We start from the raw sequence: 23,158 nt of genomic DNA, 5'->3' as shown, positions 1-23,158 counted from the left end.
TGTTGTTAAATGCCTTTAATGCCTTTATAGTTTGTGTAAGTGAAATATGTGCAGTGTCAAAAGTCCAGTATGAGTTTTATAACATGTCTTTCATGATGATTAAATAGAATCTGAATCAATATCTTGAATATTCTTTTTTATAATAATGTAATCTGGAAAATATGCATTTCTATTAATTTGGTGAAATTCTATTTTTGCAGAACAAATTTTAAACTCTCACAGTTTATGTCTGAGCACTTTTTTGTGTATTATTCCTTTTGTCCGCCAGAGGTCCTCAGTTTTCCAGTATTTGCACAGTCACCTGTTAGAGACTTAGAAACTTAGACTTAGAGCTTTTTATTGTCATTGTGCAGTTTCTTGCACAGCGAAATTGGGTAGCTGAACCACAAAGGTGCTAAAGTAAGAAGAGAAACCAATATACAACGAAGGCGGAAAATAAATAAATAATTAAATAAATAGAATAAAATAAAAAACAGTGTATATGTATACATATGTGAGTGGAACTATATACATGGTGTATGTGTAGGAAACATTGAAACAGACTGGGACCAAAATAATTGCACATAAGCCAAAAATATTGCACAGAACATGGAAAGACTGAGATATTGCACATAGATGATCAACAGCAGTGTCAGGGTGGATGTGTTGGGGAAGTCTTTACACACTCTTAGTTTGCATTAAGAGTTCTGACAGCCCACGAGAAGAAGTTGTTCTTTAGTCTGTTGGTTTTGCACCTGATGGATCTGAGCCTTTTTCCAGAGGGCAGGATGTTGAAGAGGTGGTGGTTAGGATGGAGGTGGTCCTTTATAATTGCCCTGGCTCTGGAGAGACATCTTGAGCTGGCAATTAAGTCCAGGGAGGGGAGTGGACAGCCGATCACCTTCTCTGCAGTTCTGATGACCCTCTGTAGTCTCTTCTTGTCAGCTGTTGTGCAACCAGCGTACCACACAGGGATGGCGTGCACCAGCACACTCTCTATAGTGGCACGGTAGAAGGACACTAGGAGGTCAGTCTGCAGCCTGTTCCATCTCAGCACCCTCAAGAAATGGAGGCGCTGCTGGGCTTTCTTCACTAGAGCTGATGTGTTTGTGGACCAGGATAGGTCCTCGGATATGTGGGTGCCGAGGAACTTAAAGGAGGACACCCTCTCCACATAGTCACCTTTTATGGAGAGGGGAGGAGGGTCAGTTCTTGTTTTGCAGAAGTCCATGACCACTTCCTTGGTTTTCTTGGTGTTTAGCGTGAGGTTATTGTAGTTACACCATTCTGACAGTCGCTGGACCTCATCCCTGTAGGCGGTGTCATCATCGTTGGTGATGAGCCCCATCAGAGTGGTGTCGTCTGCAAATTTGATGATGATGTTGCAGGGGTGCGTAGGGGTGCAGTCGCTGGTGTAGATGGGGTATAATAATGGACTCAGCACACATCCCTGTGGTGAGCCAGTGCTGAGTGACAGGGTGGATGATTGCTGGGTGCCAACCTTGACTGACTGTGAACGGTCTGTGAGGAAGTTTTTGATCCATGCACATGTGGAGGGGGGGAGTCCAAGTTTACCAGCTTGTCTATAAGAATGTCTTGGATGATAGTATTGAGCTGAAATCAATGAAGAGCATCCTTACTGATGTCCCAGGATTCTCCAGGTGATGCAGAGCGGAGTGGAGAGCAGTGGAAATTGCATCCTCTGTGGACCTATTTGCCTTGTAGGCAAACTGGTGGGGGTCGAAGCTGGGTGGGAGGCAGTCCTTTATGTGTTTTAGGACCAGCTTCTCAAAGCACTTTGCAACCACTGGAGTCAGTGCGATGGGTCTGTAGTCACTGAGGCTACTGATGGTGGTGGACTTGGGGACTGGGACTATTGTTGACAATTTCAGGCAGTGAGGGACAGTGGCATGTGTCAGGGAGAGGTTGAATAGTCTGGTGAACACAGGAGCCAGCTGGTCGGCGCAGGCCTTGAGCACTCTACCAGCAGCTTTAATGACACCACTCCCAAGACTTGTCTCAATTTTCAGTTTTGTGCCTCCTCATCTCAGAATCAGAATCAGAATCAGAATGGGTTTTATTGCCAAATGTTGAGCAGGTTTACAACATTAGGAAATTGCTGCGGTGCTTCAGTGCAAACATGCTGTCATAAATTGCGCTTAAATAGACATGAAAAAAATAAAAGTAAGAATAAGAATTAAAAGTGCTACGTAGAAAGATACATGCATGAGATATACATGAGATATATACATGAGAATAAGAATTCAAAGTGCTACGTAGAAAGATATATACATGAGTGCAGGTGGTGATCAGTGCCAAAACATGGAATCATGCAGTGAACACAGCGTAGGGTCATGAGTTAGTGGTGGGGACAGTCGTACGTTTATTGTTCATGTGTCCAACAGCAGAGGGGAAGAAACTGTTCTTATGGCGAGAGGTTCTGGTGCGAATGGACCGGAGCCTCCTGCCTGAGGGGAGCAGGTCAAACAGACTGTATCCAGGGTGAGAAGGGTCAGCTGAGATCCGAGCTGCACTCCGCAGTGTCCTGGAGGTGTGCAGGTCTCCTGTGTCCTCCTGCTCGTGAGCTGCAAATCATTTTCAGTAAACCAAGTAAACCATGTTAAAGGATGTTTTAACTCAGAGGAAAGAGAGGAGAGGAGACTTGCTGCAGGAGTTACAATCAAGGATGCACAGATGTGTCCTTTGCAGAAACCTTTGCTTCACAACCCTGGTACACATCTTCTGCTTGCTTGGTCACAATTTCTGTTTTAAATATATCAATAAAACACCAACAGATAGTCTGAGTCTGTCCTGCCTCCTTCCTGCTCTCCTCACACAACTGTGAAAGACTGAACACAAACTCTCTAAACCCTTAAACCGATTTCATACTGTCAGCGTTCAACAATTGTGATAATAGTTTGTGTTTCTGATGTTTAACTGTCTGTTATTATAAAGTCAAACCTCATGAGCTCTGCTGCTGTTGTAGCCACACTCTCACCAAAACACTTTCAGTTCTCAGAAACGTCTTCAGTTCAACAATGAGGAAGAGGAGCGTCTCAGACCTGCTTTATGTTCTGTAGCTGCAGCTGTGTAATCAAATGATCTATTAGACATCAAAAGTCCAACTGTGGTGGCGGAGGTGTTTGACCCTTCAACAGAACCTTGTTATGTGCTTTCATTTTCTTACATTTTAAAGAAAGAGAAGCTGCATTAATAGAAACATTTATCTTAAACTTCACACATTCAACTTCCTCAGTCGTCTGTTTATTTTCAGGGAGTGAAACACATGAAGCTTAAGTTCAGCCTTCACGAGTACAATGAGGAAGACTTATAATCACACTTCTGTCTACTTCCTGGGTGTTTAGTGGCCAGAGCTTTTCATCACTTCCACTTTCGAACACTGTCCAGCTGATTGCTGACATCACTGGTCAAGTCCAATCGTCTTTCTCCCGGCCTTCTTCAAGACAATCAGCCTCCACTTCATGTACTTTAAATCTCCCTGCTCATCTTTCAATCTCCCTTCCAGACATGTTACTCAGCGCTCCATCCAATTCTCCATCTTAACCACCACCATGTCTGGACTGTGGGGGGTCCTGCCTAAATTCTTTCATCAGCTGGAATCCAATCAGCCGTGAAGGCCATCAGAGTCCAATCACCAAATAGCTTGACTGGATTCTGTTTATCAGTTAATCATCTTCAATTCATCCTAACAATCAGTATTTAAATCACTGTCAGTCTGTCACAAATGCTCTGTGGGAATAGACACAAAGTGCACCTGCTGAATGTGATTTCTCATTACAATAAATTATGTTTATAAAAATCATGAATTTCAGACACATGAAAAGCTGACATACTCAACCTATGAAACATTATCATCAGCAAAAATAACAACTGGATCCCTAAAGCTGTGATGAGGAAGTGACATCTCACTGATGACAGGAAGTACAAACAGTCTTACAGAGTCAACAGTTCAGAGGGTGTGACAGTCGAGATCAAGAACAAGAAAGAAGTGAGACAGAGAAGCACGATGGATGAATTCAGATGGATTCAAATGTTTTCATGTCTGATGCTCATGATTCAGATCGCAGGTAAGAAGACAGGAAACATTTAAATAGCAGTCAAACTAAATATTGTTCATATTATTACAGTCAACAACCTTTACAGTAAATAAGAGAGCTGAGCATGCTCTGTTTATGAACTTGTGTCTAAAATATCTTCACTCTGACTGTAAAAAGTGCTGTATTCTAATGTCTATCATATTTCTCTTCAATCTTCTCAACAGTATCTGTAACTGAAGCCTCCATGTTTATGAAAGTTGGAGATGACGTCACTCTGCCTTGTGTGAATGTGATAGATGAGCAGAATAACTGTGATGGGACTACGTAGAGCTGATCACACTTGGACAGTTACAGTGAACTGTTCTCTGCTCATAAAGAAGCTCACAGTCGGGGATGTTGGTTGTTATTATTGTCGACAATACAAATTAGACAAAATACAATCTACACATACTCTGGTTCATCAGTCTTTGGTTGATCTCTCTGTTATTACCTGTGAGTATTTACATCAAAATATTTTCAGTTCAAATCTTTTCAGGACATAAAATGTTCAATAATCATACTGAAACTGATTAAGATAACTTGACTAATTTCCGCTCTGTTTGTCTCACTTTGTTACATTATGTTCACCAGTGACTGAACATAAGGACACTGATACGGTGACGTTAAGCTGCTCTGTGCTGACATATTAACAGTGTCATCACACAGTGAAGTGGCTGCTTACAGGTCGAGATGTGGACAAAGAGAACAAAGAAATAGTGACTTCACAGACTCACTGCGCTGCCACTGTGTCTGTTCTGAAGAATAATTATTTATACTCATCACGTCATAAAATATTGAAATGTGAAGTGACTGATACTAACACAAGAAGAGTGCAGCTGTTTACTTTCGACCCTCAGCCATCAGGTGAGGAAACAGGTGAGATCAGGATCAGCTGTTAATATAAGTAAAATCACATCAAACATTTACTTAAATATTTCAAGTGTGAAAGTAGAATATTGTTTCTCATGTTTACATCAGATGAGAAACATGAAAAACTTTTGTGCTTTTACTTTTTCATTTATTCAGGTGACACAAAAACAACAAAGAATCCAGCCAGAAAAACTGAAATAAGCACAAAATCAGAAACAACCCCAACAATGAAGAGTCCTTCAAAAGCAGGACTGAAGATTAAGCTGGTTGCATAAATATCTGTTTATTTTAAATTTATTTGAGCTTTTGAAATGATATGCAAATGAAAACTCACTTTAACTTTGTATATAAATACTTTTAAATACAAATCATATCACAGAAATTTGCACATTTATTAATAAAATGCTGTTACATTTTTAAAAGAAAGGAATTTACACAGAACAGAAAACTGCAACCAAATAATTTTAATAATCACATTTTTTGTGTTTGACAGATTTTTTGTTTCTTTGAGGTTCATTGTTGTCTCTGTGGGATTAGCAGCGCTTTTAATAACTGCTGCAACAGTCAATATAAGGACAAGACATAAAGGTACATTTAAGATTGAATGATTTTGAATTTTAAAACGAAACTGAAATTGACTTTCTTCTCTCATTTTAGGGAACAAAACTCAGATGGATGAAACCACAGTAAGCACAAATCTCAATAATCCAATATTAAATTAAAACTGACCCATAACTGTGGATGATGATGTAGAAGTGTCTTTGGATAATGGGATTAAATAAACATGAACCAGCTGTCCCTCTCTGAGGGAGTGTTAACAAAAACAAAACTGCCTTCACAGAGACAGTTTTCATCCAGATATAACTGGACTGTGTCTGTTTTCCAGGGACCCAGTTTAAACCCTGCAGAGACTCAGTCTGCTCCTCAAACCAGCTGGGACTCGGTGTGATCACACACTTCACCCAGAGTTTAGACTACTTGTCAAAGTGTGCTCTGTAAATACAAATGTGTGTGACTCACTGTGAGAGCAGACGAGAGATAAGAAAGTTGGACAATGCAAAAATGTGTTTTAGTGCAACTGCAATTTTGTATTTACAGCTCACTTGTTTCAAAATTCCATTTTTTGAATAAATTGTTTGGATGATTGATGTTTGTTTTTTTTAAATAGCCTCATATTTAAATTTGTTTATTAATCTGAAACTTTCACATGTGAAAAACATACAAAAAAAGGAAATAAGGAAGAAGCCAAAGACTTTTTCACTCCACTGTAAATCAAGTAGTTGTAATCTTGAAGGAAGATTTCATGAATGCGGTTTCAGGGTGAAGACAGTGTCCGTCATTATCACGAGTTTGAAGCTGGAAATCAAATGGATTATGTTGAAAGTTGTCAGTTTGTCGGCCCCGAAGGAAAAGACTATTTGTGGAGTAAGATGGATAAAGATGGAAATGTGCTAAACAGTGAAAAGAGTGTGTTGGGAAGATGGAACGAGTACTCTGAGGACCTGATGAATGTAAAAAATGAGAGAAAGAGGAGGATGAATGGTCAGTTAAAAGTGTCCAATGTTGGGGAAGTCCTGACGTGAAGGGAGCTTAGGAGCAGTTACAGCAAAGGCAGCATTAATCTGTTTATCAAACATTAGATTAGAGTAAAAAAAAACACTCCTAGGTTCCTTGCAAAGGTTTTTATTATTATTATTATGAATTCCTAAAGGGCCAAAGTCACAGCGGTCACAGGGACCAAACACAATCACCTCTGTTTTCTGTTCATTTAGGTTAAGGAAGTTAAAAGCCATCCATGCCATCCTCAACATCCTCCAAACAATCTAGCAAACCCTTCAGACGACTCACAGATTCACGTTTCAGTGGCAGGTAAATCTGTGAGTCGTCTGCATAGCAATGGAATGAGATCCCATGTTTTTCAAAAAATTGAACCCATGGGGAGCATATAAATAGAAAAGAGAACTGGACCAAGATTGGACTCCTTGAGGACCCCACAAGAAAGTGAGGCTTCTGAGGACGATGTTTCCCCCAATCTAACAGAAAAACTTTGGCTGGACAGGTAAGATTTAAACCAGTAATAAATATGAAGTAAAAAGTTTTGATCACAAATGGGATTTTTCCAAAACTAAGCTTGCTTAATAGTTCTGAACTGTTACTGTAAAGTTTATAATAAAGTCATAATAACCTGATATTTAGAATCTCCATATATCATTTCCTTTATGCTTATATGTTGTCAAACAATGGCAGTAAGAAACATAGTGTTAAAATAGCTCTATATAGCATTATCTAATCTTGAGAAGAGGTCAAAGGTCAGTTATGGTGTCTTGCTATATGCTATGAGACAAACATAGCACAGTTTTAAGTATCATAGTTTCTAGGCTCTAAGGCTTTGTCAGTTTAATAGTGAGCTTTACAAGATTGATTTTCGTGCTAAAAGCTGGCACAGAACTAAGTTCGCTTATGACCACTAGAGCTGGAAACAACCTCAAGCAATCCTAAGGCTAATCAGCACGGCTAGCATTGTTAAATGTTGTCATTGCTAACATATAGCTGTTTAACAGCATAGTGAGTAGCGAGAACGCTAAGTTATTGTTAGCTTTTAAAAGAAAAATGTTGGCAACCGTAACCATGGCCTGCGGAGGGTATATAAATGCTGCACAAGGTTCCATTCGTCCCTTTACACTTGCTATTGGACTTGTTTTGACCTGCTCCAACCTCAGCCTGTGGAAAGTTAAGTTTTCGGGAAAATATTTACTGAAAGCGGATTTGACTTGCTCGCCACAACAAGTACTTCATCTTTGGATTGTTTGTACTTGTTTTTCATACAGCAAAGCCTGAAGATGGCTCGTCGTGGACTCGACAGCCCCCTGGACTTCGCTGCAGGTACTTTTAACATTTCTTCAGTTATTTTAAGAGCTACTAAATGACTGTAATAATTTAATAAGTTCCAGTGTGAATATCAAGTTTTAATGTTATCAAAATATGCTTATTCCAAGATTTTTCCCCGTAAATTGTTTGTATGCTTTAAATTTTCCGGGAGAGGTGTAGAAATTATTAACGACTGGTGTATGAATTTGAAAAAAAAGGTGTTACTTTGATTTGAAGGCTTCAAATTTGACACTTTTTTAATGATTTGGTTAAAAATAGCTTAACGGACTAAAATTTGTAAAATGCCCCAAAATCAGTCTCTGTGGTAACAGCATCTTCAGCATGTCATGACGTCAGAACACACAGGTGTAAACACACCAGATCCCGGTCCCTTCCTAACATCCTGTTCTTCTTGGATCAAAGGCTTTATTGAAATAAACTATAACTTTTCCCCTGCTACAAAACATGATAATAAAAAATAACAAAAATAAATGAATATAAAAAAGAATATGAAAACAGTAATCATAGTACAGTAGTAATAATGGTATCCTTATGTTATGCCACTACTATATCTTATTATATAGCAGTTAATGATGTGAACTTAGTTGACTTAGCTGTTTTTTGCTTGCATGAACAAGTAGAAGTGTCATTCAGTCTGACATAAATGTAGCCTAAAATGCTTTTCTCTCATCGTCTGCTCAAACTAACAGATGTAGCTCTGTTCCTTTAGCACTTGATGTTTATTACATTCTTAATGTTATTTTAAACTTGTTTCCTCACAGGTCGTCTCGACTACGTGGTTGAGCGTCCTGCAGAAGAAGGCCTTCCAGAGGTCATCAGGATCCTGGATGACTCTGATACCGAGCGTGTCAGTGAAGGTGAGTATGGTGAGTATATCCCTCTCCCATCCTCACCCTCTTCTCCTGAAGCACAGGATCCTGATGACAGTGAAGAGGAAGGTGAGTACCCTCCCTACATACCTGAGGACGTCGAAGAGGTGAGTGAAGACACTGACAATTCCTCTGACTGGAACAACTCAGAAGAGTGGGCCGATTGGCCTAGTGACGACTCGGGGTATGACACCATGGATGAGAGAGCTGATTCCCCTCTCATCCAGGAGCTCCCTCCAGAGCCGTTTTGGCACGATTGGCAACATCCTATTGCTCCAGGTGCTGCCCCATTCGCCATGCCGCCTTTCGGCCAGGCCAACGCCCCACTCTTCCCGGTTGGTGATCCTTTAGCTTCTCCTGCTTCCTCTGCTCCTCCCTCAGCTGCTTCCTCTCCTGCTCCCTTAGCTGCTTCCTCCCCTGCTCCCTCAGCTCCTTCCTCTCCTGCTCCTTCTTCCGCTACTCTCTCAGCTTCTCCTTCAACCTCAGCTCTCACCTCCTCAGCAAAGAGAAGCGGAGACGACACCTGCACTGATGAGGTAAGTGCAAAGAGGTGCAAGGTAAGTGATGACACGTTTTATGGCCCTTCAACATCCTCGGGTTCTGTTGGTGTCAGACGCTTCTGGGAAAGGCCTTTTAACCTTTCACTTGATGACAGCGACTCTGACTAGATTATGTTAGAACTTGTTTTTAAGCTTTAAATGTTTAAGTTGGCCTTTGCAGTGTTTGTAAATGACTAACATTTTTTTCTCAAGCTCTAGCTCACCATGCAGGACAAAGGTAAGTCCGTACTTAATGTCAACACAAATAAGTAGAAAAGGTTTAAAATGATGTCGTGAACTGACTGTAGTCTCTTGTTTTTACATAAGGTATAGCCTGTGGCTCAGGGATCAGAGGTAAGGTAAAAACACATAACAGAAGAAAAGTAAAGTGAACAACTCTGTGATCTGTGAATTCATGCTTTTCTCTTTGTCTTTTTGTCTTCAGGTGCTTTACACTTGTCCTCTCCCAGCATTCAGCACTTCAGACACTCAACGCCCAGGACGGAGCTAACACAGAGAGATACTCCACCCAGAAGACAGCCTTACCCCAACCCGATGAGAAGGATGGATGACCAAATGACAAACTGGAGAGTGGTGCTGTGTTCCAGCTATGTAAGTTATCACCTCACATTGGCTACAAACTGTCTTGAAGACTAAATCCTTCCAATAGCTGGTGTAAATCATCGTCCTACAGTACTGTAGGTTTAAGTTTAGTTATAGTTATTGTGTGTATATGTTGAGTTTAAAATTGCATTTTAACAACATGCTGCAGCTACCAACAATGGAAATGCTGTTTTGTGTTAAAATGACGTCTTTCTCGTGTTATTGCTTTGCAGGGCAGCTGAGAGTGGACAGAGCTGCACAGAGGACCAAAGATCCACTCTCAGCACTTCATACCTGACTGGCCACAGCACCACCCCTCTTCACCCAGGGTGAGGAGGGCCCTGACCCCACCTGCACAGAGGGAGTTGTGAACATGCACTTCTGTGTCGGTGGGTTTAGGAGCCTCCTCACACTCACACGGATGAAGACTGTCACTGGAAGATGTCTCCATTGCATCAGCAGGACGTAAGCATTTGTATAATATTACAGTTTGTGATGTTTTATACATGTTTTTATTGCTTCACTTCAAACTAGGAGATATAAAATAAACCAGTTTTCATAATATTTTCTGTGTATTTAGTTGTTTTCTTAATAAGTTATTTGGAACATCATTGCAACCTGTCAGCTTTTTATTGGGGATTTATAAAGTTGCTGGTGGCTCAAGTGTGTACAGTGGGGTGTTGTTTTTGTCACATGGTAAAAGTGACCTCATAGGGAGCAAAAAGAACAACTGAACAATTTGGGGATTCACAGACTTTGGTAATCATTAAAAGATGAAGAAAAATAGTTTTATGTGATCAGTTTTAAGTAGTGAGCAGCAATTTAATCAAATGCTGGGATGAAATGGGACAAAAGGGTCATGTGACAGCCACATTAGTTCCCTTCCCTCGTTTAACAATGTGTAAGCAGACTGCTTTAACCTGCAATTTACTGCATGTTATTAGGCTGCATGGTACAACCACAGTCTGCTAACCACCTGTGGTGAGCGAAGGTTTTGAGGCATTGTTCGAACTACTGATGAAGCTTTATCAATGCTTGTTAAGTTTCCCAACCACATTTCATCCCGATGGTCCAAGGCTTACATCTTTATGCTCACAAACGTGCTTCTGTAATTAACCAGTAACAAATGTATTACTTTAAGTTACAGTGTGAGGGGCACTGATGAACATAAATTAGATTTAACTTGATTATGTGTTTAGGTCAAGAGACACAGACCTTCATCTGTAAGAGGCTTTTCTTAAATGTCTGATCACGATGTTTGTGTTTGTCTGCAGCATCACTGCAGCAGAGAGGGTATAACACAAGGCCACAGTCACGTGGTATTCTGTCCTGCTATTAAGTGAATAAAATACTGAAACTCTGGCAGTAGACTGGAGCGAGGCAAAGAGTATGTAAAGGGACAATAAGAGGAAATGATGGGAGAAAAAAAAAAAAAAAAAACATACATGTCTGAGAAACAAAGGAAGAAGAAAAATAAAAAAAAATGGTGGAAAAAAGGATTAGAGCCTAAATTCTAAAGCTGCAGCTTTGCATGCTGGCAGCTCCAAGATCTCACTGACATGTAATCATAGACTGAATAAACATAGGCCAGTGTGATGTCATTGATTTGTAGACTTTAATTTGTAACAAAGGGCAACCTCTGGGTACACATGACACAACACTGGGAAATATACCATTCACATCTGTGCCAAATTGAAACTCTCAAAACCTAAACTCTGCTGTCAAAACCTAACATTCCTTTGTCAAAATGTAACTGTTGACAAAATGACACATACTTGCATCATATGCAAACACTTACAGATCAGGGGGAGCACACTATTCTACTTTATATAAAACACTGCAGTCTTTCATTGTTTATTCAGAAGGCATATTTTCAGGAGACACATTTTCAAACAACCAAAACAACAAATAGGCCTACTCAGTATTGTACATTGCAGTACCATGAGAATGGGTGAATGACTGAATGTAGTGTAAAGCACTTTGGGGTCTTTAGGGACTGAGTAAAGCGCTATACAAATGCAGGCCATTTACCATGAATTCAGAGAAAGCAAAAAAAACAAAAAACACCATAATACAGTAATAGAAAAAACACCATACTGTAAACACAAAAAATCATGACAATTGTGCATACGTGGGCTCATGGATCCCGCCGTCTGTTGGCGTCTGGCCACAGGACCTCATCGACATCGCAAGCAATGTCTTCTCTCGCTAGGCACCGGGGAAAATATCCTCTTGCATGTCGAAACCATCCATGGATTGCTGTCACCTGAATGTCGCCGCAGGCCTGTTCCATTGCCTGCAGAAGAGGCATGCGGGCATGTGGTTGGCGGTCATATACACGCCATCTCCAAGCCGAAAAAAATTCCTGTATAGGGTTTAAAAATGGTGAGTAAGGGGCAAGTATACCACTTCAAGTTGGTTGTGGTTGGAGAACCAGGCCTGGACCAGAGCAGCCTGATGGAAACAAACCTGGGCTGATCTGGTCTGTTCTGTACAACTATGTTATGGAGAGCATCTAGAAATGTGAGTATATGTTGGCTGTTGTATGGACCTAGTTTTGCATGATGATGCAGAAGCCCTCGAAGGCTTATGGCGGCACACAATGTGACATTTCCCCTGCGCTGCCCTGGGACGTGCACAATTGCCTTTGACCAATGACATTACAACCCCGTCGTCTTGTTTTGCACAGGTCGAATCCAGCTTCATCAATGAAAATGAATTCATGAGGCTGTGCAACTCCATCCATGGCCAAGAGAACATATTACTGTACTACAGTGCTACACATACAGAACCCCATCACACAGGTACCTGTGTAGCTCTCAGAATGGATCCATGTGGTACTGATATGGTACATATTCAGCTGCTACTGGATTTCACCAATACTGTATTGTACATTTAAAGGACAGTTACACTTACCCGTACATATTCAGCTCGAAGTCCTTTGACCCTGTCACTGTTCCTCTCAAATGGGACTCTGTAGAGCTGCTTCATGGTGATGCTGTGTTTTCCCAAGATGCGTCTGATGGTGGTGATGCTCACATGGTTTATGCTGTTGAACACTTGCCTGTCTGCAAGTATTTGCTTTCGTAGCTGGTGGAGACGGATGGCATTGTCTGCCCTCACTAGGTCCACAACGGCAAGTTCCTGCTGTTGTGTGAACAGGCGTTGGCGTCCTCCCCCAGAAGGTCTTCGAGTCAGTCTAGAGAAATACAACCACATATTGTCATCGCTTTGCTTATTTTTCTTACAGTACTTTACTGTATGTACTGTGTCATCCACTGTACTTCAATATAAGTAATCATGCTATGTTTCACAGAAACTACCACTTTGGCTGCAAAAGGAGCCTTAGCACCCTGCAATACCCTGTACACTTGATATGGTAATGGTATATACTGTAGAACAGTGCTATAAAAACCATCTGAGTGGAGTAGAAGGCAGTGAGATGAAGACAGACCTGTTTTCTAGTCGGAATGTTCTTATTACAGATGCCACTGTGAAGCAGCTTAGATGTGGGTGGACTCTCTGCCCAGCTTCCCTCATAGTCAGGCCATGGTTGATGACATGGTCCACCAAAGTTGCTCTTATATCATCAGAAATATGGGTCCGTGCATGGCCTCTTCGACCTCGACCTCGACCTCCTCCTCCTCTTGCTCTCCCTCCATCCATGCTTGCAAAGTTCTTGAATTGGCTAAACTGAGGGCTTTTTGTAGTTGGCTAATTGGTGTTCAGTTTTACAAGTAAGTGCCTTCAGGTGTGTATTTGAGTGGTTGCAATTACCCGATGTGTTTTGTATTTTGGGTACATGTGTTTTCCAAATGGCACCCTGAAATTTCATTTTGTGAACAAAGTGTCTTATGTATGAAATAGAGTGTAGCATGCAGGACCATGTGTGTTGCATAAAGGAGTAAGTGTGTTGCATAATTGCAACTAGGGTGCAAAGCAGCGCTTTTGTTTAAGGTAGGGGTACATGTGTTTGAGGTATGGTAACAAAAGCTTCAAGTTGTGTTACTTTAGTCTAAGCATGGGTTTGTAGTGTTCAAGCAACGGGCAAAAACTGTAATATCTCAAAAAGTATGAAAGGTATGACCACCAAAAGATATAGCTGGCATTAGCACAGGGAGCAGAACAGATTCAAGTTTAAATGGTGGAAATCGGCTGAAAACGGAGGGAGTAGTTAACCAGCAAAGGTCGGAGCAACTAGAATAAGGTAGAATAAAGTTTAAAGAGAAACAGGATCTCAATAGTGTGAATTCACACAATAAACAGAGGAGACAGTTTTCTGGTTGTATGAGTCTCAAACATACTGGTTCCAGTCTGAGTACATATACTGGGTAAGTGACCTGGAAACTTACTGGAAGGTGACTCTAACGCATGATAGGTGGAGCAACATGTGAAACCACAGCCCCTAAATGTTTGTTTACACTGTCTTCTTGAAATATCTACTTGTGTGATTGTGTCTTAAAAATGTTCTGTGTCTTTAAAACAGAGAAACCTCTGCTTTTATATGAACTTTTCAGACGACTAAAAGGGACGATAACTAAAAGGTGTTTCTCGTAGTTCTGTCAGTCTGTGATAAATATCTTATAAAAATCATTGATGTGTCACAGCTGTGGCTGTCAAAAATGATCTTAAATAAATACAATGAACTTTGCAAATTCTTCTTTAAGCTGACTGTCCAGAGATAAGCTATCAAACCTGTGATCGATCAATATGCCAGATCTACAAGTTTTTTAACTGAAGGAAAAAAGTGTGTGACTGAGGAAAGTTAGTTTTGCAAAACACCCCAAAAACACATTTTCAAGAAAATGATAAAAGGAATCTTGAGTCTATGTAAACCTGTTTAGAGCAGATGGTTTACTTTATTTTTACAAACATATAAACTTCATAGAAAAAGTAAGGAAACTTATATTTGGACAATCAGTTCTTTGCTGTCGCACTTCTTGGCAAAAAATCTTATGCTACTGGAAAGTGTTGGGTCTGCGCTTCCACAGGCCCCGCTGCTTTAGAGACTTATTCCCGTTAATGAAACAAGACGAACAGCTCAACCGGTTTTTCACATGCTAGCAAGGGAAGGATCTCAGAGCAGCCCCTCTGCCCTCGGTGTCAGACCACTACGAAGAACCATCACGCCACAGCAGCCTTTTATTTCTGTGACACACAGTTTACACAAACACCCATTATAAAAAAAACCCTGTGGTTATAAAAGATAAGGCACTTTCATGTATACTTTCAGTTATCTCCTAAAAGCAGGAAAAGTTGATTTCAATCAATAAGAGACCCTCTGACTGAACTGTGCTTTATTTTAGGTCCCCTTCAGATATGCGATAACATGCTAAATGAAATATAACTCTCCAAATGATGCTATAATTGACTCTTGCACACAGGATGTAGGGAAGAAAAGTATTTAAACTTCAGTTTCACGTGGTTATTGCTTCAAGAACGTAAAATATGATTTTGTGAGTTTGAAAACACATAACATTGTGTGCTAAAATCCTTCAATTCAGAGCCTGGAGACATGCTTACAGCTGAGTTTTACTAAAGACATTGCCCATATTAGGAAAGAGACATGTGTTTGGCTTCACTGATTATGTAATTTTCTGGCCCTCTTTCAATGTGACAAATCAAATACAGTCCACTCCGGAGCTGCAGACATTTCACAACTCAGAAACCACAACCGAAAAAAAATCTGCTTGATTTATTTATGCACTTTGTAAAAGACATGATCCACTTTGTCTGACTTTCATTATCTGTATCATTATTATATTATATGTAAACAAGGAAAGCTTTCCCCTCATAGACATAGAAGTACTCCTGATAATTTTATCACAGCTGTGGTAATGTAAGCCACAGCTGGCCAAACAACATGCTAACATGTGAAAAGGAGAATCCACGTCTTCATACACTGAACAAAAATATAAACGCAACACTTTTGTTTTTGCTCCTATTCCCCATGGGATGGACGTAGAGACCTAAAATTCATTCCAGATACACAATATAACCATCCCTCCCAAACAGTGGTCACAAATCAGTCCAAATGTGTGGTAGTGGGCACATCTGCTATATTGAGATAATCCATCCCACCTCACAGGTGTGCCACATCAGGATGCTGATCTGACATCATGAGTAGTGCACAGGTGTACCTCAGACTGCCCACAACAAAAGGCCACCCTGGAATGTGCAGTTTTGTCTCACAGCAAAATGCCACAGATGCCACAAGCAATGAGGGAGCGTGCAATTGGCATGCTGACAGCAGGAATGTCAACCAGATCTGTCGCCCGTGCATTGAATGTTCATTTCTCAACCATAAGCCGTCTCCACAGGCGTTTCAGAGAATATGGCAGCACATCCAACCGGCCTCACAACCGCAGACCTCGTGTAACCACACCAGCCCAGGACCTCCACATCCAGCAGGTTCACCTCCAAGATCGTCTGAGACCAGCCACCCAGACAGCTGCTGGAACAATTGGTTTGCACAACCAAACAATTTCTGCACAAACTGTCAGAAACCGTCTCAGGGACGCTCAACTGCATGCCCGTCGTCCTCATCGGGGTCTTGACCTGACTCCAGCTCGTCGCCGTAGCAGACTTGTGTGGGCAAATGCTCACATTCGATGGCGTCTGGCACGTTGGAGAGGTGTGCGCTTCACGGATGAATCATGGTTCACATTGTTCAGGGCAGATGGCAGCTGAGAATGTCCCAGTTCTTGCATGGCCAGCATACTCACCGGACATGTCACCCATTGAGCATTATTCGGGATGTGCTTGACCGGCGTATACGACAGCGTGTACCAGTTCCCACGAATATCCAACAACCTCGCACAGCCATTGAAGTGGAGTGGACCAACATTCCACAGGCCACAATTGACAATCTGATAGACTCCATGCGACGATGTGTTGCACTGCATGAGGCAAATGGTGGTCACACCAGATACTGACCGGTTCTGGGTCCCCAGACCCCCAATAGCGCAAAAAACTGCACATTCCAGGGTGGCCTTTTGTTGTGGGCAGTCTGAGGTACACCTGTGCACTACTCATGATGTCAGATCAGCATCCTGATGTGGCACACCTGCGAGGTGGGGTGGATTATCTCAATATAGCAGATGTGCCCACTACCACACATTTGGACTGATTTGTGACCACTGTTTGGGAGGGATGGTTATATTGTGTATCTGGAATGAATTTTAGGTCTCTACGTCCATCCCATGGGGAATGGGAGCAGTAACAAAGGTGTTGCGTTTATATTTTTGTTGAGTGTATATAAATTAAAGTTGAAAATAAAATAACTGTACAACAAAATACACAATACACAATATAGAACTATATAAGAATGTATGAAGAAATCTAAATATAAATAAATATATACACAATAACAGCAGCTGTACAAGTATTAACCGGAAATGAAGAATATAGTGACCAGTGTTGTGCAAAACCAAAGTCCAGAAAGTCCAGTGTGTGTGTAAGAACCACATGTGTGGGTCAGTACTGTGTGGTGGTGTGATTGAGAGACCGTATCGCCTGCGGGAAGAAGCTCCTCCTCAGTCTCTCTGTGTTGGTCTTCAGGGAGCGGAATCGCTTTCCTGACCTCAACAGAGAGAACAGTCTGTTGTTGGGATGGCTGAGGTCCTTCACCATCTTCCTGGCCTTGGTCCAGCACCGCCTGCTGTAGATTGAGTGCAGGTCAGGGAGCTCGGAGCGGATGGTGCGCTCAGCTGACCGCACAACCCTCTGTAGAGCTCGTCTGTCCTGCATGGTGCTGTTCCCGAACCAGGTTAAGATGTTTCCCGCCAGGATGCTCTCTATGGTGCACGAGTAAAAGTTCCTGAGCACCTTGGAGGGCAGTTGGAAGTCTCTCAAGCGTCTGAGGTGGTAGAGACGCTGTCGGGCCTTTTTCACCACGGTGTTGATGTGACAGGACCATGACAGGTCCTGCGTGATGTGAACTCCGAGGTATTTGAAGCTGTCCACTCTCTCCACTGGGCACTCGTTGATGACGGGGGTCTGGTAGTTCCTCTCCTGCTTAGTGCTGAAGTCCACTATCAGCTCCTTTGTCTTACTGACGTTTAGAAGGAGGTTGTTCCTCTGGCACCAGTTCTCCAGATTCCTAATCTCCTTCAGGTAGGCCGTCTCGTTGTTATCAGAGATCAGGCCCACCACGACAGTGTCGTCAGCAAACTTGATGATGGTGGTGGAGCTGGTAGTGGCCACACAGTCATATGTGTACAAAGAGTACAGCAGGGGGCTCAGAACACACCCCTGGGGGGCTCCAGTGCTGAGAGTGGTGGAGGCTGAGACATGTCCGCCCATCCTTACTGCCTGTGGTCTGCCAGTTAGGAAGTTGGAGATCCACTGACACATAGATGAGCTGAGTCCCAGATGCTCCAGCTTGGTGGTGAGTGTGGAGGGAATTATGGTGTTAAATGCAGAGCTGTAGTCTATGAAGAGCATTTTAACATAATTCCCCCTTCTAGTGTCCAAGTGAGTGAGTGATGTGTGGAGGAGATGAGAGATGGCATCGTCTGTGGAACGATTTGGACGGTAAGCGAACTGTAGTGGGTCCAGTGTGTCTGGTAGTGAAGAAATGATGAAGTCTCTGACCAGGCGTTCAAAGCACTTCATCACTACTGAGGTGAGGGCTACAGGGCGATAGTCATTGAGAGAAGCAGGGTGGGGTTTCTTCGGGACAGGAACAATGATGGACTCTTTGAAGCATGTGGGGATCACCGACTGAGATAAAGAAATGTTGAATATCTCAGTGAATATCTAATTTGTGCTTTGGACTGTCACCAGATTTCTTCTAGAAGTTTCTTGCCAGTCAGCAACTATCTTGGCAACACCACTTGAGTTTGTGTGTTGCATGCTAACATCCTTATCATATGTGTAATAATACTAAAGCGTCATCTTATGCACACACAAAAAACAAATATGGCTCCTTCGTGCAGGGTTTTCTGGTATGTTCATTTATGCTTCCCAATTAAAAAAAAAAAAGAAAAAAAAAAAGAAAAAGCAAAGTTCTTGCTTCTCAGCCACTGCGGCCACATCCTCACCGTTTTTTTAGGCAGTTATATAAACATACTGTGAGTGAGTCATAAGCTTAAATACAATAGTTGAAGGAACAAAAACTTAATGTTTAAAAATACCAGTCAAATCTGATTAAAGTAAATAAATAATAAGTATACAATGTAGTTTTAAGACTTCTCAATGTTTCGTAACATTAATGTTCTATGAACTCGTGAGTCCAGAAATCTGAATGTCATGAAAAGTATTTATTATTCGTGTATTATTATTTTACAATACAAGGTTGTTTTTTTCCTGATACTTCATGCAAACCACATTTCTCCAGGCCTGTCCTAATCAGCTTACTCAGTATCACTAGATCCAATGCTGCTCCTCCAGCAGAGCACACAAAAGTAGGAGAGACCAGAGATGCCATGGCTTAGTTAGGAGACTGTTTGCTTCAAGGCCACTAGAGGGTGCTGCCATAAAACTACAATAAATGAATTGACCTTTTGACCTGCTCACACTCTTTTATGCAAAACCCTGCTGATGACACACACAGACACACACACACACAGATTCTAGGTCTGACCAACCGTCTCCACCGTGGGCAAAAAGATGACAGTCAATAAAATTCTAAAATTTTATTTATAAACACAATGAATAGTAGTTAAAAGTCCAGTGTCCCATTTAGGTACAAAGTAAAAACACACAGTCCAAGGCCAGAGCCAGCTATGCCACAAAGCCAGTTGCACTCCACACGTTGTTCACTTCAACAGGGGTAGCAATTGTCCTCTGAGACCCACCACCCTGTAAGTAGAAAGCCTGCACAGAGCGACAAAATAAGACAATTCACTATATAATTCACAGCCCATCCATCCCAAACATATCAGATCATTAGAGGTTTTGTCACATTACATACCTGCACTGAGAGACAAAATAACACAGCAGTGTTTGTAATGTGGGCTATAAGTAGACTAGCATATCAGTGCAATCAATTACACCTGCCTCCAATTAGTCCAGCCCTTTTACAGTCATTGACTGGGTGAGAAAACATGAGCAAATCAACCCAAGAGACAAGCAGGAAGACTCTCTGAAGGCTCCTGTGGCTGCACAGGCAGTCTTACAATTACGAGGTTGGAGAGTTGTTGTTTCAAAATGTTCACACTGATTTCACATGCTCATTAACTCACAACCAGCTGACCATATATATTTCTGCTGCTGAGCTGCTTTTTGATGGAGATTTTCTGAATTTATTTTGCTACCATAAGAGCAGACGCCATGCTGAAAGCATGTGCACTGTCACTTGCAATGAGTGGCACTAATGACGCTAAATTTAATTACAGGTCATGGACAGCCTTCATAAATGCTCATATTACTCACCCACACTGAATTCCAGCACAGGTTCATCTGGGTCCTGACTATTTCCTGCAAAGTAACACAAACGTCATCAGAACATTAAGTCAGAGAAACAACATTTGGAGCTTTTGTACATGATAAATTATACTGCAGTAGTAAAACAAAGTCAAGCAGCAGTACATTTATTAAAATCACCTTCAGCTGTAATATTTAAACTGATTTAGTGTCAATTTAGATTATGTTTAGATTAAAATGAAACTAGTACCCTTGTAATGTCTTTTTAAATTAGAGGTAAATATTTGTATATTTTTTACATAATATAATTATATTTACTGGATTTTCTCTCTATTGTAGTTTAGTATTATAGTTATTACTTGTTTTTTATTGACTTGTCTTGTTTTTACAATGATTTGCTCTGAATGCAGCCTTTAAAGAAAAGACTATCTGTTCAGTAACTATCCATCAGACTGGGTCCATGTTACCAGCCAAATGGGTAATAATTAAAGTAAGTTTTGAATTACGTATATTTGGGTGTTTAGGTGACACTTTTGCAAAAAAAAATATATAATTAGGTTTAAAAGAACTAAACATGTATGTATTTAAAAACAATAAGTGTGTTAGAGTTATTACATCAACAGGTTGTAGCTCACTGTACTATTTTTGAGCACAACTTTGGTGCTTTTGCCTCATTTTTAAATCAGTGATCCCAGTAGCACAGTCTAAGCAGAGACCTCAGTGCTTGGCAAACAATCAATAGAATCAATATAATTATTAAAAAGAAACAAAATAAATGCCAACCATATAAAAAAAAACATAAACTTAAGGAAAAAACTAAACTTGATTTTGTGTCTTTAGGCTATTGTTAACAGCAAGCATGAGGTTAGTGCATATGTATTATTATTGGAAAGATTACTGCAAAGAAAAAAAGGTTGAACCAGGAGGGGGCGATATTGCTCTTCTTACCATGAGTTACATGCAGGCTATTACTTACCATGTCACTCACATTTATTTCACAAAACAGCTGAACCCACTTAATTCGATTTAATTGTATTTATGCAGAGCTGAATCACAACAACAGTCTCCTCGAGGTGGTATAGATTGTAAGGTAGAAAGTCTACAATTAAAAAGAAAAAACCTCAATACAGTGGGAAGGAACAACTCACTTTTAACAGGAAGCACCCTCTGGCAGAACCACGGTCAGGGAGGGGCGGCCCGCTGCGACCCTTTGGGGATGAGGAGACGAAAAAGGGGACAAAAGACACACTGTGGACGAGAGCCAGAGATGAACAAGAACTAATTATTGAATGCAGAGAGGTGTATAAACACATGGTGGGAATCCCCCAGCAGGGTAGTCCCAGGGTAACTAAGGGAGGATTCATGGTCACCTGATTCAGCCCTAGCTATATGCGTTGGCAAAAAGGTAACTTTGAAACTTAATCTTAAAAGTAGAGATAGTGTCCGTCTCCTGCATTCAAACTGGGAGCTGGTTCCACAGAAGGATGATCCCCTTCTACTTCTAAATATCCTAAAAACCACAAGGAAGCCCACAGTCTGAGAGCAAACTATCAAACTACGAGGTCTTTAAAATAAGATGATTATTCAAGACCTCATGTGTGATGGGAAGGATTCTAAATTTGATGCTGGACCCACAAATCATAAAGAGAAACACTAACTCACACACACCAGAAAGTGCCAAGAATTATAATTATATGTAATTTAGTTTTGCGTTCCTTTATAATGCTTTCAACTATACAAATAAGACACTTCATGGGGGCGCCTGAGCCTTGTAGACACAACAAATACTGAACAAACCTCATGCGCCCTGTTGTTGACAAAACGATAAAAATGAATGTGTACTTCTGTCTTATTTAGGTCATTTTTGTAGTTTTTGTAGACAGACTACTGTAATTTCTCAATAAAATGTCGCTTATTATCGCTCACTCTCAAGAACAAAAACGTGAGTAATTTCCCAGTAGCTCACCATATTTGGGATCTTCTAACATCCACACTTCATGTTTAAACGGTGGTGCGGAGGCGGTGTACCGTCGCAGGCCGGATGTAGCATTCAGCGCGGTGTGCCTTTTTTTCAGTTGCTAAGCAACAGATTTGTCCCGCCCCTTTCGTTATGACGGGGCGGGCCAGTCCTTTGACTGGTGACGTTTCTTTGTAACGTCACCTGACGTTACAAAGAAACGTCAGGTGACGTTACAAAGAAACCTTAAACCGACCTTATATATAGACCTGGCTGTTCAGTTGAAACGCATTCACACAGCGGGACAGCAGCGCTTTAAACGTTCAAACACGGAGTTTAACACAAAACAACATTTTAGACATAAAAAACAAAAAAGTGAAATGGCAAGCTCGAACTGTAACACAATGACAAATGATGAAACAGTTCAGACCAATGGGGATAATTCTACAGTACATGCTTTGGTATCCCTCTTGAATAACTTGTTCAGTAGTTTTTCGATCAAGCAGTGGGGAGAGCTTATCTCAGGCTATCCGGATTGCTTCACCGCTAAGCGGCTTGTAGGTTTTGTAGAGGACGTAATGGACCTGTGTGCACAGTCAGTAGCAGTATCACCACTGAGGTCTTCCCAGAACTCCCCTGTACATGAAAACTGTTCTGTCCACACCACTACTGGCAAAACGGTTTTGTCACGTGTGAAATTTTTGGACGATTCTGCTGAGCAGGAGTTTGATACAGCACAGAATATAGATGCTAACAGCCAAGAAACAGCTAACACAGAAGAAAGCTGTCAAAATGCTGACCAACACAGTGCTGCAAAAGCAGAAAACAATCCAATTCCAGATCCCCAGCAGCAGAAATCCTGTGTTGAACATGAAGCCAGCATCCCACCGTTAACAAACGTAAGTCAAACGGAGTCATATAAAAAGATACAGCATCACAGATCTTCTGTAGACTGTGAGCCACCTGAAAAAACCTTAGACTTTGAAA

General features: G+C 41.3%; 1 protein-coding gene, 2 long non-coding RNA genes and 1 pseudogene across 3 annotated transcripts in view; 2 read left to right on the top strand and 2 right to left on the bottom strand.

The window, feature by feature from the left end:
- LOC146652617 (uncharacterized) overlaps positions 1–12,817 on the bottom strand; it is a 51,367-nt gene extending 38,550 nt beyond the window's left edge. Inside the window, exon 1 of the long non-coding RNA XR_014907551.1 lies at positions 12,763–12,817. This is a non-coding gene — a long non-coding RNA (uncharacterized LOC146652617). The remainder of the gene's footprint in view (positions 1–12,762) is intronic.
- Positions 4,007–5,895, top strand: LOC146652619 (uncharacterized; annotated as a pseudogene).
- On the top strand, positions 7,787–9,372 carry LOC146652618 (uncharacterized). Its single transcript, XM_085382014.1, has 2 exons — positions 7,787–7,829; positions 8,597–9,372. Exons 1-2 carry the CDS (start codon positions 7,787–7,789, stop codon positions 9,370–9,372), a joined length of 819 nt encoding a protein of 272 aa, XP_085238140.1.
- A 6,073-nt stretch (positions 12,818–18,890) lies between the features above and the next one.
- Positions 18,891–22,318, bottom strand: LOC146652616 (uncharacterized). The gene is made up of 4 exons (XR_014907635.1): positions 22,181–22,318; positions 21,363–21,462; positions 20,224–20,268; positions 18,891–19,665 (listed from the first exon to the last, which is right to left on the bottom strand). It is a non-coding gene; the product is annotated as an uncharacterized LOC146652616 (long non-coding RNA).
- Between the last annotated feature and the right edge of the window lie 840 nt (positions 22,319–23,158).

This window comes from Rhamphochromis longiceps, linkage group LG15 (genome assembly GCF_057381845.1).
Source record: "Rhamphochromis longiceps isolate RC_006_pf linkage group LG15, R_longiceps_female_GT1.1, whole genome shotgun sequence".
Classification (NCBI taxonomy): domain Eukaryota; kingdom Metazoa; phylum Chordata; class Actinopteri; order Cichliformes; family Cichlidae; genus Rhamphochromis; species Rhamphochromis longiceps.
Note: the sequence above shows the minus strand (reverse complement) of the source record. Positions and strands in the feature narration are given on the sequence as shown.

What these genes read in the sequence shown, in the direction of transcription:
- LOC146652618 (XM_085382014.1), top strand. Translation starts at nt 7,787, where the DNA reads ATGGCTCGTCGTGGACTCGACAGCCCCCTGGACTTCGCTGCAG. An exon ending in CCCCCTGGACTTCGCTGCAG is followed by an intron (nt 7,830 to 8,596) that starts GTACTTTTAACA and finishes GTTTCCTCACAG; the next exon opens with GTCGTCTCGACTACGTGGTT.